At 53.1% G+C, this 14,750-nt stretch overlaps 1 protein-coding gene across 5 annotated transcripts; it reads right to left on the bottom strand.

Annotated features, from left to right (window-relative positions):
* Positions 1-923: 923 nt before the first annotated feature.
* Positions 924-13,256, bottom strand: BATF (basic leucine zipper ATF-like transcription factor). 5 transcript variants are annotated; one of them, XM_072338483.1, is made up of 6 exons: positions 12,500-13,256; positions 10,960-11,171; positions 10,557-10,718; positions 6,268-6,567; positions 4,426-4,530; positions 1,089-1,611 (listed from the first exon to the last, which is right to left on the bottom strand). In XM_072338483.1, exons 4-6 carry the CDS (start codon positions 6,331-6,333, stop codon positions 1,402-1,404), a joined length of 381 nt encoding a protein of 126 aa, XP_072194584.1. In that variant the 5' UTR covers positions 6,334-6,567; positions 10,557-10,718; positions 10,960-11,171; positions 12,500-13,256; the 3' UTR covers positions 1,089-1,401. The 5 variants fall into 5 exon arrangements, 4 of the variants coding, with proteins under 4 accessions (XP_072194584.1, XP_072194583.1, XP_072194582.1 ...); XR_011903768.1 differs by lacking the exons at positions 10,960-11,171; positions 12,500-13,256 and adding an exon at positions 924-983 and having other exon boundaries at positions 1,318-1,611; positions 10,557-10,912; XM_072338482.1 differs by lacking the exon at positions 12,500-13,256 and having other exon boundaries at positions 10,960-11,268.
* Between the last annotated feature and the right edge of the window lie 1,494 nt (positions 13,257-14,750).

Below are 14,750 nucleotides of genomic sequence, written 5' to 3' on the forward strand. Positions count from 1 at the left end.
GGTGCTGCCAGGACTACTGTTTATGTTCCTGAGAGGATGTTGTTGCATACCCATCTCCCAGTCTCAGCACTTACCACTTATTTTCATTCTGAGTCGCAGTAGTAAATCAGAGACGTTACCAGTAGTCTAGCAATGCTGTGGGCATCTCACAGAACCCCACCCAGGCTGCAAGATCCTTGACAGCTCTGCAACAAAAATATTGCCTTCATAGCTTATGGCACACATGAGTGCAGCTGGGACAAATGGCAGTTTCCCATTATTGGTGGTGATACTGCTGTAAGTTAGTGCAAACTTTGCTGAGACTATTGCATTCTCCATCCCCTGACCTGGCATAACCCAGTGAGCACAAGGGTATCAGAGCCCTAAGCAACAGCGAGTGAAAAGCCCAAGGCCAAACCCACAGATGTTGGAGGAGCAGAAACTGAGTCTTGCAAACCCAAGCTCCTGAAAGAGCTCAGGTTGTTGCTGCATGGTCTAAAAAACCAAATACCTGTGAAATGCAGCCTGGGTAGCTCCAGGCAAGGCCTATGCTAGGAGCAGCAGCTCTGGCCATGGTATAAAGGGATGACGTGAAGCTTACATCAGTAACACTGCTTGAGATATCCTGTGCTGAAAAAAATAGCAGCTGGTGTTTCTCAGGGAGGGCAACAGTTGTGAGCCAGTATTAGCATCAGGACCTGCACTGGCAGGTGGACTTTAGCTTTGTGCTTGTGCTGATAACCAGGCTGAAGAACCTGTGGTGCAGAGACTGCCTGTACCACCACCAGTGCCTCCACTTCTCATCCCCAGCGGGACTGTGCTGCTCCACAGAGCATGTCTGATAGCATAAACCAGATCCAGCCCTACGGCAGGGAACAGCCCATCTCCCCCCCAGACCCTGTCCCCACAGATCACTGCTCTAGCAATGATATGAAGGAGGTGAGTTTTCCCCCACTGCCACTCCAGCTTCTCCGTGTCATGCAGGACCTTCAGAGTGGCTGACCCTGTTTTGAAAGACAAAGCACAAAGCATTTTCATTCTTTATTTTACAAAAATAAACCAGTTTCACCCTGGTACTCTGTGCCCCCAACCTCCCCCTCTACCCCTGCTCTCATTCCTGTGCCTGGAGCTCCTGATGCTGCATGCTGCAGCCAGCCACCGGCACAGGGGCAGCCTGCAACGTCCCCAGGCGAGAACCAGGGAACAACTGATGCTCTTTTGCTAATTCCTCCTCTTTTTCCAGGATCCAAGCTGGAAACTGCCTGAAGATGCCTGCTGGTGGCTCTGCCGTTTCTGCACAGGGAACAAGTCTTAGACAAAGTCACTCAGAGTACGCACTTTGAGAAGGGGCACCTGTCCGTCTGCCCCTCTCCAGATGGAACAGTGAGCCTCACGAGTTGGCTCTCGGCTGCCCCAGCGGGCTCAGTGCTGGAAGCGTGGGGAGCTGATGTGGGGCTGGTGGAAGGAGTGCGCAGCGTAAAGCACCTCCGGGGGCGGCGGTGGAGGCGATGCCAGGATGGAGCAGAGCGGTTCGTGGGAGCTCAGCACTGAGGTGAAGTGCTTCATCTCCTCTGTCAACTGCTTGATCTCCCGGCGCAGGGCTGCGTTCTGCCTCTCCAGGTCTTCGCTCTCCTGGGGAAACAAAACCACGGGGGCTTCCTCAGCTGCAGGTGCGAATGGGGAAGGGGGCGGGGAGCGGGGTGCGATTACAATTGGAGCTGTGGGAGCTGCCCTGCATTAGGGCACGGTGCAGCATCACGCCTCGGGACTCCTTCTGATCATAGAATCACAAAAGGTCGGAGAAGAGCAGTAAGATAACTAGACCAACCCTCAAACCGCTCCCACCATGCCCACTAAGCCACGTCCCTCAGTGCCACCTCCCAGCCCCTTCCAGGAGGTGCTGGCCAGGAGCAGGGCTGGGGTCTGCTGCTCGCGCCTCTCAGCCCAGCACCTTCCAGAACAACACGTTTCCGGCAAATTCAGCACGGAGCCGCAGCAGGGCAACACCCCCTGCAGCAGGCTGGGTGCGGGTGCGATGCTGGCGGCCCGGGCTTACGAGAAGTGCGCCCGCCCAGGCTTTCTCGCTCCCTCTCACGCACATGCACGCTGCTGGCCGCTTCCCGGGCCGTGCGGCCGGGGGGAGGGTGCGCCGAATAACCGCCGTCTTTAACCAGAAAACCACCTGCCACAGGAAACCTGTCATTGCCCTGGAAAGAAAAGACTCACTGCTTCCTGCTAGCAGCCGGGGAAACCAGCGGCACGGCGGGGAGGAGGGGGGAGACGCTTGAGTCAGAAGAAAAGAGAAACCCGGGCCTCAGAGATGAATTATTACTGATATTAATGAGAATAACAACAAAGGGGCTATGCTCGGCCTTGCCTTAGTGATCCGGAGCAAAGCATGCCCTTTGCTAGTGAGAGGTGGGCAGCTCCAAGCGGTGCATCCCAGCAGCAAGACGGAAGGAAGCAGGGAGAGCTCCGGGAACTCAGCAGACCTCGGAGAGCTGCACCAGATCCCCGGCGAAGTGAACCTGACAGACCTCCACCACCCTGCTGGCTGCTGGAGGCTGCTGGAGGCACTGTGCTCTCAGCACACAGCACTAACGGCACGAAATGGGCATCGTCTCTGGGACGTGACAGAACGTTTTGTCACTGACGTCAGGCCGCGAGCTGACAGAAATCACCTTGTGGCCAGGAGCTCCAACCTCACTGTGACGTGTTCCCCTCAACACCAGCTAGGATGCCTGAGGGCAGGTGGAGCTGCTGGCTCCTTGAAAGCACCTTAACCCCAACTTTTCTGGGCAGAACTGTGCAGAGGCACCATTCCTCGTGCAGAGCGCACCACAGACAGAGGGGAGTAGGGATGAACTGGAAAAGCATTAGCAAAAATTCACCATCCACCCTCTACTTGCCTCCAAGTGCTTCTGCAGCTGTCCCAGATCCCAGCTCATGGGGGAGGAATGAGCCTGTGTTACTGATGCCATCTGAACATTTATCTGCTAAGAAAGTTGTTTGTTGTCTGCCATAAGAGCAACTCATTTCCTGGTGCAAGTCATGATTTTCCTGAGGGCAGGTGAAAGCCCCTGTGCATCTCCAGAATTGCCTAGGACAGAAAAGCAGGCCCAAGAAAGCAACTGTCTCCACCCCTTGAAGATGCAGCTCCCAGAGCCATTGCTTCTGGCAGGACTAACAAATGCAGGCAGCCTGGGGCCATGGCACTTCTACCAGGATCATGCACTACATAGGAAAGAGTGAGATCTCTGCTGCAAAACCAGCTGCAAGCATGGGCTGAGAACACAGTGTGAGAGGTAAGGCTCAGGAACAACATCTCAATTCATCCAAAAATGGGGATTTGGGGAAATATGAAGACTGCTAAAATCAAAGGATGTTGTTTTGAACGTGAACTTGACTGTCACACTTCAAAGGGACAGCATACTTCAGGGACAGAGATGGCTCTGCACGCTGCAAGCTACACACTCTGCACACTGTTCACCAGCAGCCCAAAACACACAGGACTGCATCTATCAATGCAAAATGCAAAGGAGCTTGCCCCTGTGTTCCAACACTGATCACATGCTCCTGGCCAAATGCACACAGCGAGAAGTGGCCGTGCCTCCTGAAATGTATGTTCCTGATTCACCACGCTGGGAAGAGATGCAGAATGCCTGTGGTGCCACAGGGTAAGAATGGGACAACAGGGGTGAAACCAAGGCAGGGAAAAGCCACGATGTGTGAGAGGAAATGCCTCCAGGTACCGTATGGTGTACAGATGTAAGAAGGTATGCATGCCCTGCCATAGGAATGTCTTAAAATATTGGAAAATGGTTAATAGCTTTTCATCTGCATTATGCAGCATGTTAGAAAAGCTTCCTTGTACACTGTTGCATCACCAAGCAAGTAACAACACGAAGCACAAACCTGGGATCACCAACCCTAATGAAGCCGTGCTTTCAAAGAGCTCCTGGCTCAGGCATTCAGAAGAAGATAAGGGAGGAAACTGGTTGTGCCAAACTGAGAGATAAAATCTTGTTATCGATATTGAACTGCATGCTAAACTAAAGGCCTTGGTGGCCGTCACCCCCTTTCTGATGGGTAGTGACAACAGGATCTGCCAGGCATGAATCCTGGCAGCAAAGACCCCATGGGAAAGGCAGACATGGTGCCAGTGACACAGAATGAGTCATCTTGATTGAGCCTAGAGAGGAACCCTGCAATATCTGGTAGATGAACCAGAGGATTTCACTCTGGACCTGCTGAAGGAAGAGTGTCCCTGGGCATCTAGGTAGAGGAAAGCTGCCCATGCTCTTAGCACTGCCTCCAACACCCTGCCTTGGCTCCGCTTTTCCAGTCCCAGGTCAACAAAGTACCTCTGCTCCAAGTCCCCCAGGAGTGAGCATGCTGTCCCCAGTGTGAACAGTGCAGGGAATGGAGAAGGCTGGATGTGCTCACCAAGTGCAGTGTATCTGCTTTCTGGGTCTGCCGCAGGCGACTCTTCTGGGCAGCAATGCGGTTCTTCTCCCTCCTCTGAACTTTCCTCATGTCATCAGAAGAGTCCTAGGGAAACATGAGGCATGAAAATGACTACAGCAACCATCCTGCACCCTGCTTCTGCTGGGCTGGAGATGGGAAATGGGACACAGCAGGTAACAGCCTTGAAACACAGGCCATGGAACAAATCCTCCTCAGCACAAAAGTAAAGTTCTGCCTCAGGGACACGTGATGCATTTGACATCTCAGATGCCAGGAGAGGCAGATCTGATCCCCTGACCATCCTGGTACAGCTGGGAGATGACTGCTTCACCAAGACACCGGCCGAGGATATGGCTTGAGGAACATGGGCAAGGACCTCTCCAGAAGAGAGACAATTTGAGTTCCTTGCTCAGGAAACCTTTCCCTTCTCCACCCCTATGGAGAGATATGGCACTCCATTATTCCAGCTCCTTGGCTAATTTGTCTTTCCAGAGATGCATCCTGTGCTTTCTCCTTCCATCCCCGTAGGTCCGAAGCCCCACCACCCTTCTCCATCAGCCTTGGAATGTTGCAGACCCTTATAGCATGGTGCACCTCACTATGACACCACATGCTTAACTAGGCGGACTCTGACTTTTATCCTTATCCCCAAATCTCCTTCACTCCAGCTCTCCCATCCCTGTGTTTGCTCCTTTCTGCAGTCCCTTGGCAGCAACATCCACAGTGCTGCCTGTGGTGCTCCTGAGCCCCTTGGCAGAGGGGACCTCAGTCTTGCAGTGCCAGGTCAAGAGCTTTGTGCAGCAGCCCTTCTCTGCTCAGATCTGGTCCTTCTGCTGCCTTCTGACAGTTAAAACTGTCATACAGGTTCTTTCATCTTCTGTTTTCATATGGTGCTGCCTCTTTTGTGGACTCTAGCATTCTCACTGCTGCTCCCCCACAGGACTATGAAACTCAGCCACAAAAGTTATCTTCCCAGCCCATCAGTCTGTCCACATCCTCTCCCCCCTCCACCCCGCCCAAGATCTTTTCTCTTCTTTGAACTTAACCGTTTTGTCCTTGCCTTCATTACCCTACCAACTTCATACGTGGTAGATCCCAGGTACTGCACCAAGCCCAGTCCCTTAACAGTCTCTGTGCTTCATCCTCTTCTCCACCCGGATGCTTGCTCATTCCTGGCTGAAAGCCTGAAATCACCAGCTCTAATCAACCCAGAGATTTCTGATTAGACTCTTGGGTAGGTGCTGGTGCTATCAGCACCAGGCAGGTGGCAAATGGTAGCTCTAATGAAGGTGATGGAAATAACTTGGGCTTGTGTTAGTTTTTGCCAGCCAAAGACCTACCATTAACACACTCTGTGAAATAACAAAAATTCCCTCAGTCAAGCATCACTGAGATGAAAACCCCTGGAGAATGAATGAGAGAAGAGCAGACCCAAAGCAGCAGGGTATCCCCAGGGCCCTGAGTGCTCTGCAGGATAGTAGGAAGCAGGCAGGTCCCACTGAGCATCCTCTCAGTCACACTGGACTCTGCAGACATCCTCCTGTGTGGCAGTTAGCATGGGGCTCGCCATGCCCAGGGGTCCCCCCTTGTCCTCAGCACAGCTCCAGCTCTCTGGGCTTCCTCTCCCCTATACCCCGGTCAGTGGGCACTGCTCCCAGCTCAGCCCCACATCCCACTCTCTCCAAAGCAGTTCCTAGAAAGCCCCACCACAGCATGTCTTACAGGCAGCAGCAAGAGATGCCAGGCTTCATCCTGGCTGCTCAGAGCCACCTATCAACCTGAAGGAGAGCTGGGGAGAGACAGGGAAGGGTCCCCCTTTACCTGCTTGCTAGGAGGGGGAGACTGGCTGGAGATGCTGGAGTCACTGCTGTCGGAGCTGTGGGGCATGGCTCCTGTGTCTGGCTCCCAGGATCTTCTTGGCTTCCTTTGCACCTGCGGTGTGCCTGGCTTCCGTCTTTCACCCTTGATTCCTCCTCTGCCCTGGGGTGCTCACCGGGCTCTAGCACTCCCCAGCCCAGATGCACGCTGCCCTCCAGCCCCGTGCTCTGCTGCTTCCTCTGCCTCTCTGCTCCGAGCTCTGCACCTTCCTTTAGGTCTCAGCCTCCTGTGGTTTCTCAGAACCTAGGGGATGTAAGCTGAAAGTCACGTGGCCGGAAACTTTAAGACGAAGAAGAAAAGTTACAGAAGAAGAAAAAAAAAAGAAAAAAAAAAAAAAAAAGGCACATCTGGGAAAAACGAGCTTCAAAATAGCCTGAAAAAACCCCGAAAAACACCTTCAAGCAGTAGAAAAACAGCAAGATGGGTTTTCTCCGAGACAAACAGCAGAGATGTAAAGGGAAGAAAAGCCCCAGCCCTGGCTGTGAAACCAGGACCCTCAAAGGAGGGCAGTGCGGAGGAGGTGATGTCGGGAGCCCCAGAAACTCCAGGGCAGGAGGAGCCGCGCACCCATAGCCTTATGAGGGCAGGAGGAGGTCCAGAGCTGGTGCCCTCCATCACCCCAACCCTGCTGGGAAGTTCCAGGGCAGCCTCCCTCAACCCTACAGCCCACTCTCCTGTCCTTCCACCCCCAGCACTGCCTGCACAAGTATCAGTGGAGATCTTCATCCTCAGCCGGTGTCACCTAGATGCTGCTTGCTGGCACTACGGCTCACGTGTGTGGGATGAGCCAGGCCCAGATGAAAACAAAGAGCTGAGATGGAAGAACATTTGGAGTTGTTAGAGGAAGCGGGGGGGTCCTATAGACCCAGGAGCTACAGCCGAGACCTTATTATCATTCCATGCCACAGCTTGTCCACCTTGGGTACACGCAGCTGTTGTGCACAGGTCCTGGCTCCCTGCCTGCTCCCTTCTTGTCCTCTCTCACCATAGCCAGCATCAGAAGATGTGGAGATGGGAACATCACAGTATACTGGGCTTGTTTCCTTGCTATTTGCCCTGTGAGAGCACTCTGCTTCGGGCATGGCCCCACAGCTGCTGTGCTTCAATTTGCCCCACCTGCAGCTCTGCAGACGATGGTGTGGGAGCAGGGAGAAAAGCAAGACCATTTCCTTCCCAAACAGCTCACAGCATCAGAGCCAGAAGGATGAGCGGGGCTGGGTGCCAGAGGGTGTCCATCACAGACAGAAGCGCACACACATCCTCAGAGCGACTGTGTGCGCACACGTGCTGAGTGGGGCAGATAGAGAGCGAAGCATGAGCCCACCCACGGTAACGCACTGCTGTGGAAAGCAGCGGTTCGTAGTTCCCGCTTACTGGTGTTTCAATTCCTTCTGCTTTCTGCACAGGAATATCAAAGCCCAGTGCAGTGCAGTGCCGTACCCCAGCCCCAGCCGCCTGTGCTTTCACAGCCTCAAACCCACGAGTGCCCTGTGCCAGGCATGGCGAGTGGGTGCTTGAAACAGGACAAATGCCCCTTAAGCTCCAGCAGCTCGGGTCCGTGCCCAGTGCCCTGGGCAACCTGTACCATGCCCACCTCCCTCTGGTGAAGGACCTTTTCTTAACCCCCCACCTGACCCTCCCCTGACACAGCTCCATGGCGTTCCCTTGGGCCCTGTGGCTGCCACCAGAGAGCAGAGCTCCCTGCGAGGAGCTGCAGGCTGCCATGTGGCCTCCCCTCAGCCTTCTCTCCAAGTGGGGGTGCGCAGTCCCTACCTGTGAGCGCAAGGGTTTGCTTGCTCAGCAAGAGCCTGCTCCTTGTGCCACCTCTCCCAACACCCAGAGCTTCTCAGAGCCCCAGCAACGGGGCACCCACAAGGTGCTGGTGAAAAGAGGGGCAGATTTAGTGCTGCCAAGCTGCTGCTGGCAGCCAAAGCAATGAACCATCACTTCACTCACTGCCTCACTACACTTCCTCTGAACACTGCAACCCCGCACAGTGCTTCTTTTGGAGGAAGCATACTGTTGAATTCCCGCTATCCAGAGCAAACCCACACTCCTCTGGCATTAAGCACATTTCATGGATTACCTGGGCTTCCATCCACCACATCAGTAGTTCCTTCAAGCCTTCCTTACGAGCAACTTCTATAAGTTGCTGTTGCCCAAGGCAGGATGCAGAGAGCTCCTTCCTCACTTGCCTCATGCTTGGGCAAACAGCCAGTTGCCCTCCTATGGCAGCCAGCAAGCCCAGCAGCTGAGAAGTGATTCAGCCAAGGGCAAGTAGTTGGCAGAATGCAGTTCTGAAAGCTGGGAATTCAGGAACAAGTTGGGCAATCATTTCTACAGTAACTCATTTGATCCTCAAATGGAAAGCCTGGAGCTACACCTTAGCTGGGCTCTTCTTAGCAGCCCAGGGCTGATAGAGAAATCCCAGCTGGCAGCCTATCTAGGAGCCATGCCTCATATCGGTGACTTAAACGCACATTGTGAATAGCATCCCCTGATTTTCACTCTGGAATCATTCAAGCTTCTTGACATAAATCACAGCAGCTGCAAAATCACTATCAGCAGCACTGGATGAGCTTGCAACAAGCGTTAGGTCACTGCCATACCAGCGGACTTACAGAGCAGGGATATTTCTTAGAGGAGCATAGGGGAAAGATGGAGCCCTCTGGTTCTGCTTCAGTCCCTGCTGAACAGGGGTGGGCCCTGCTGAGGGCAGTCCCATTATCGGCATCATGCGGGCAATGTGAGAGCAGAGAGGTGGCAGGGACAGGAGGCTGGGGGTTTGCATGACCTCAACTACCAGAGAAATGGTCTGCGAGCAACAAGGTGCAACTCAGCAAGAACAAATGCAAATGTAAGGCAACGTGAGGTGCATAGAGAAGAAGCGGGGAATAACCAGATAGGCAGCAGAAGGGCAGGGAAAAATCTGAGGGTTACAGAGCCATCTCAAAGTGAAGCGTTGGCACAGAGCTGTGCAAGCAGGCAAACAGCAGGTGAGTGAGGGAGGCAAGGGGATGGCTGCCCCTCCCGAGGTGTGGAAAAGCCCAGAAGAAAATAATCCATGGGGTGAACACACCAAAATCCTGTGTGAAGAGGAAGGAGAGAAGATGATGGGTCCACTTGGCTTAGAAAAGAGAACTCCTGGGGGCGAGCAGAGGGCGGGGGAGGAAGGAGCAGTCTTTGATATGCTGTAATGGAAAGAGTGGTCAGCTGTTTTCTGTGCAGCCGGCACTGGGCTTAAATGGCAGTAAGAGAGATTCAAGTCAGAGGCTGAAAAGAGGTCAAGGTTAGGAAGGCAACGCTGTCCCCTTCACATGAAGCGGTGAGGGACAAACCTTTGTCACAAATGATCTGGGTTTCATCCTGCTTCTGTAGGACAGGTTGGAGAGAGATGCTCCCAGGGCTTAAATAGGGTGACTTGTTTACAGAGTAACTACTAAGAGAGCACACTGTGCATTTGCTAGGCTTTAACTGCAGCCGGCCCCCACACCTGTCCATACACACTGCTTTCTCTGGAGACCACTGCAGCTTCTCCATAAACCCCCCACATCCCTCTCACTCATCTTCTTTGCATGAGCACTCAGTGAATAGTGCTATTTAAAAAGGCAGCGTAGAGAAGTTATCAACTTCAGCCTCCTGCAAACCGTGGGGGTTGCTTCTGTTCCACATGTAACATTTTATGCAAACGCTTTCTCACAATACAATCACAACAATTTGCATATCATTCCCCATTCGAGTTCAAAGACTCTTGTGTGGGATTCAGTGCTGATGATGAGTGAGTGGTGGTGGTGGTGAATGAAGGCCTCACACTACCTGGCAAGTTTCTGCAGCACAACACCCCAGCAGCACAGGCTAGTCCTGTCTGCACAGGACAGCTTGTCTTTATCCTAGGATTATATCACCTGCATTAAGGTAAGGGGGAGCTGGAGAGCCAGGGTACAGCAGGGGAGCGAGGGCTCTATCCCACCTCATATTTTCCACCCATCACCCATCCCACAAGCGCTTTCAATCCACAATGAGCATAACCTCACCATCTACAGGAGACACATACATCCCAAATGAGTTATAAACAACAAGAGCTGTAAAATCAAGCACCCAAAAGAGCAGAAAACTCAGAATTATCTCCCTTATGCACACTGCATTTGCGTCCATGTGCAGTGTACTGTTCTGGGCTGGGCTTTACACTTGCAGCACTCACGGAGGTTCCTTCCCTGGCATTGCTGCCTTACCTTTATCCATGTGGTCTGATCCCACTTCGATGTCCTGCTTTTTCATTTCTTCACAGGCTTCTCCTAGTGCTAATCTCTTCAGCACTCCCAGATGAGTGCTCCGGGACTGTTAAGGAAACTGTTTCCTCATCCACCTTTCCACATGAAGGGGTAGCACTATTCCTGTTTTACAATTGCAAAATGAGAGATAAAGAGGGATTTAGCTCATAAGCACTCATTAATTTTTGGACATTTTAGCCACTATTTGAGCTGAATTTTCAATGTTTCTGGCTCAATGTAGTAGTAGTTCATTTAACCAGATCCCAGCTCCTGATGTCTGTAGCTGCAGCTGCAACCTTTTAGATCTTCCACAAAGCAGACCTGACAAATGAGGAACACATGGCTGCTCCTGGGAAGGACTTACTTATGCAGCTCACCAGGTTGTTTTGGGGGCAGATTGAGCTCTCTCAGAAGGCACCAAAGGTCTGCTCAGGAAACCTCCTTTCTTTCTGCAGTCCCTCATTTCCTTGCCTGGTAGAAGTGCCAGCCCTGGTAAGAAAGCAGGCAGCCCAGTAGGCCAGCTCTCGGTCCTCTCCAGCAGCGGTCCAGCCTGGCTGATCACCTAGGTGTGGTCATCTAGGGTAAAAAGCAGAGGTGATCACATGTATGAGACTACCACTCAGTTGCCCAGGCAAAGCCATTTCTGGCAGCATATAGTTCTTCTGTACCTGACTTTACCACTTCTATGAATTTTTTTTAATGTCTTTGGTGTGCTCGCTGTGTGCCCCTGTCTATGCATCACAAGAAGCAAGCTACAGAAACTAATCTCCACATGTTTGCTCTCCAGGACAGGCTGTCCCAGCAGGGTCTGGCCTCCAGCACACCCCAGAGCTTCAGTCTCAGGGCACAAATAGTGTGCTCACAGCAGGTTGCTGAAGGGATCAGCTACAGGACTTAGCACCTCATGAGCAAGCACAGCACTCAGGTGTGTGCTTACATGCCTCTCTAGGTCATCAGATTACAAAACCTGGTGTTGTACTGAGAATCTCAGAATTGCAGGAGTTGGAAGGGACCTCTAGAGATCATCGAGGCCAATCCCCTGCCAAAGCAGGTTCCCTACACCAAGTTGCACAGGTAGGCATCTAGATGAGTCTTGAATATCTCCATAGGACACTCACTCCACAGCCTCTATGGGCAACCTGTGCCAGTCCTCTGTCACCCTTACTGTAAATAAATTCTCCCTCATGTTTGTATGGAACTTCCTACGTTCTGGTTTTGCTCCTTGTCCAGTCACCACACCACTGAAATGAATCCGGCCTCACTCAATTGCCTCCCATGCTTTAGATCCGATCCCCTCTCTGTTCCCTCTTCTCTAGGTCGAACAGACCCAGGTCTCTCAGCCCTTCCTCATATGGGAGATGCTCTAGGCCATTTATCATCTTTATGGTCCTCTGTGCAACAGCTTCTAGGAGATCCCTGTCCTTTTTGTACTGGGGAGCCCAGAACTAGACACAGCCATCTGAATGTGGCCTCACCAGGGCAGAGTAGGGGGGGAGGATCATCTCCCTTGACCTGCTTGGCCACGCTCTTTTTAATGCACCCTGAGATACCATTGGCTTTCTTGGTCACAAGGGCACATGCTGGTTCATGGCCAACCTCTTGTCCACCAGGACATCCAGGTCCTCCTCTGCAGAGCTCCTCTCTAGCTGATGCTTGCAGTTATTTCTCCCCTGACACCAGTTGCTTTCTTCATAGCACCCAGTCCCTTTCTCACCAGGAGCAGACCTGACCACCCAGCCAACTGGAAGAGCACGTGCCTGGGGCTCCAGAGGGCCACTTCTCCACCCATCACCGGTAGATCAGGGCTTCTTCCACTGACAAGACAGAGCCCACCATCTGACCTATCCAAGTGCATGGACACAGTGTGTGCAGGAGCACAGCTGCTGTCTGACGGTTTGACTCACCTCAATGGCAGTATCATTCAGCAATGGTGGGGAAGGCCCGAAGAGGAAGGGCAGCGACCCGTTTAACCAGAGTGGCTGATCCACCCAGGGCAGGTTACCGGTGCTTGCAGGGGGCTGCAGCCCCAGCTTCCTTTATGTATTTCCAGACCATGGCTGTGCAGCCCCACACACCTCAGGCCCATGCTGATGTCACAGTGGGTCCAACTGAGCAGCAACAGTTTTGCTCCTAGGGTTGACTGCAGCTTGACAGGATCTGATCCTCCCTGGGCACTGCTGCCATGCCCTGGGATATGGGGCACAGGCACAAACACATCACTCATCTCCTAAATTAAAGCATGACTCCTTTCAGAGAGAGATGTTCATCAGACTCACCATCCAGCCATCCCAAGGACAGGGCACAGTATGTCTGGGACATGTTCTTGCAGCTAGCAGGCTCCAAGATGCCCTTCTCAGCAGGGAATGGCTGAACAGCAGGACTGTTCCAAGCACACTCCCATCCCAACAGCAGCTTCTTCATTTTCTCCCTTTTTTCTTCACCGTTTCTCCCTTTCCTCCTCATTTCTCAGCGTCTCATGCAGTGCCTGGGAGGTGAGACAAGGAAGAGGGGCCACAGCCTCAGCCCCAGTGTGAGGAGATCCTGCTGCTGCTGGCAGCTCCCACTGTAGATCTTCCCCTGAATCCCAAAGCACGTGTCCAAGAGCTGTGCAATTTCCTATTTTCTTTTTTAAATCCAAACTCTTGGACCTGATTTTGGGCATCCCCACTTTCATGAGTACCTTATCTTCAATGCTCTGCGATGCCAGCAGGCACCTTGTCCACCTGCACAAAGCAATTAGCTGCTCTCTGAAAAGTGTGTCAGTTTACCAGTTCGAAATGAGTTGTCTTTCCATTTCTTTGAACATCTTGTGAGGGGGTGAGCAGAGGAACACACTTATCTCTAAGCCAGGCATTGCTCTACATATCTCTATCATGCAGCATTTCATTAGTTTCCACTCTAAACTACTGGGACTTTTAATCTTCACACAGGGAAATTTTCCAGTGCCACGGATTGAGGCCGGTGCCCATCTCTGGATGTCTCCCATTTTCACAGCAGGGCAAATAGAAGTGATGCAAAACACAAGGCAAGATGCCCCACAGCCTATTGCAATAGGATGGACATGCTCTCCCATCCCCATTCCCTAGGCTCCTTCCCTCTTTCCCCACTGCTGTACAGAGGCTGGATACACCAGGTGGGCACCCCCAGTTTGAGCATGGCTTTGAACCCATTTGCACCCTCATCATGCTGCGTGGTTGGCAGACAGTGCTTGGTCATGCTCTGGAATATGGTGAGGAGCAACACCGAGGTGCGGCAGCCCTGGCATGTGGCGGCCATCAGGCAGGGAGATGCCCATGCACTTGGCTCTTCAGGCAGTGAGATCCAGCAGGGCAATCTGCACTCTGTGCTGCTCCTCAAACCTTGAGCACATCAGCCAGCGACGTGATGGCATCGACTGGCAGCAGAGTGGCTGCAGGAGGTCTTATTTCAGCTGCCCTGCTGTGAGAGGCCCAGCCAACACCTCGCTGGTACCGCAGCTTGCTACACAGCCAACACCTGCAGCCTGGAAGCGACAAGCACATCAGGTCACATTGCTAAGGGGGAAGATCTCCACCAAAAAGGAGAGACGCCTCCTCTAGCAGATACCTACAGAGGTGCAGCAGTGACTCTTCCTGGCACCTACAGGGTGTGCCTGTGTGGCAGATCCCAGCAGCCACTCGCTGAGAGGCACCTGCTGATGCCCACATCCCCACTCCAGCACACTGCCCTGGCCAGCTCGCAAGGCTCCGGCACCCAGCAGCACTGCACTGCGCGCTGCCAGCAGAGACCAGAAGGAGCACGCCGGCCTGCCTGGAGGCCCCACCAGCACCGGGGCGGGCACAAAGCCTCACCGCCCACCCCCTCCCGGCAGACCCAGCCTTGCTGCCGTGGGTTTCCAGCAGATCCTCCTCAGCCGGCGGTGCTGTTGGAATCGGGGCACCGGCGGAGCCGCCACAGGAACTGCAGCGTCAGGAGTCAGGACTTCCCCCAACAGCGATACAGATGACAGCTCAGCAAGTTCATTCTGCAGAAACCAGATAACATCAGCTCAAGGTGGTGGTTACTGGCAAAGGATCCTGTTCCTGAAGCTTCATCTGAGACGTGACAGGCGGCAGCGAAACCTCGCTGTCACACATACCCAAACTCTGCTCTTGCTTCGAGCCACACGGGGCTTTG

This window comes from Excalfactoria chinensis, chromosome 5, assembly GCF_039878825.1.
Source record: "Excalfactoria chinensis isolate bCotChi1 chromosome 5, bCotChi1.hap2, whole genome shotgun sequence".
In the NCBI taxonomy this organism is placed as follows: Eukaryota; Metazoa; Chordata; class Aves; order Galliformes; family Phasianidae; genus Excalfactoria; species Excalfactoria chinensis.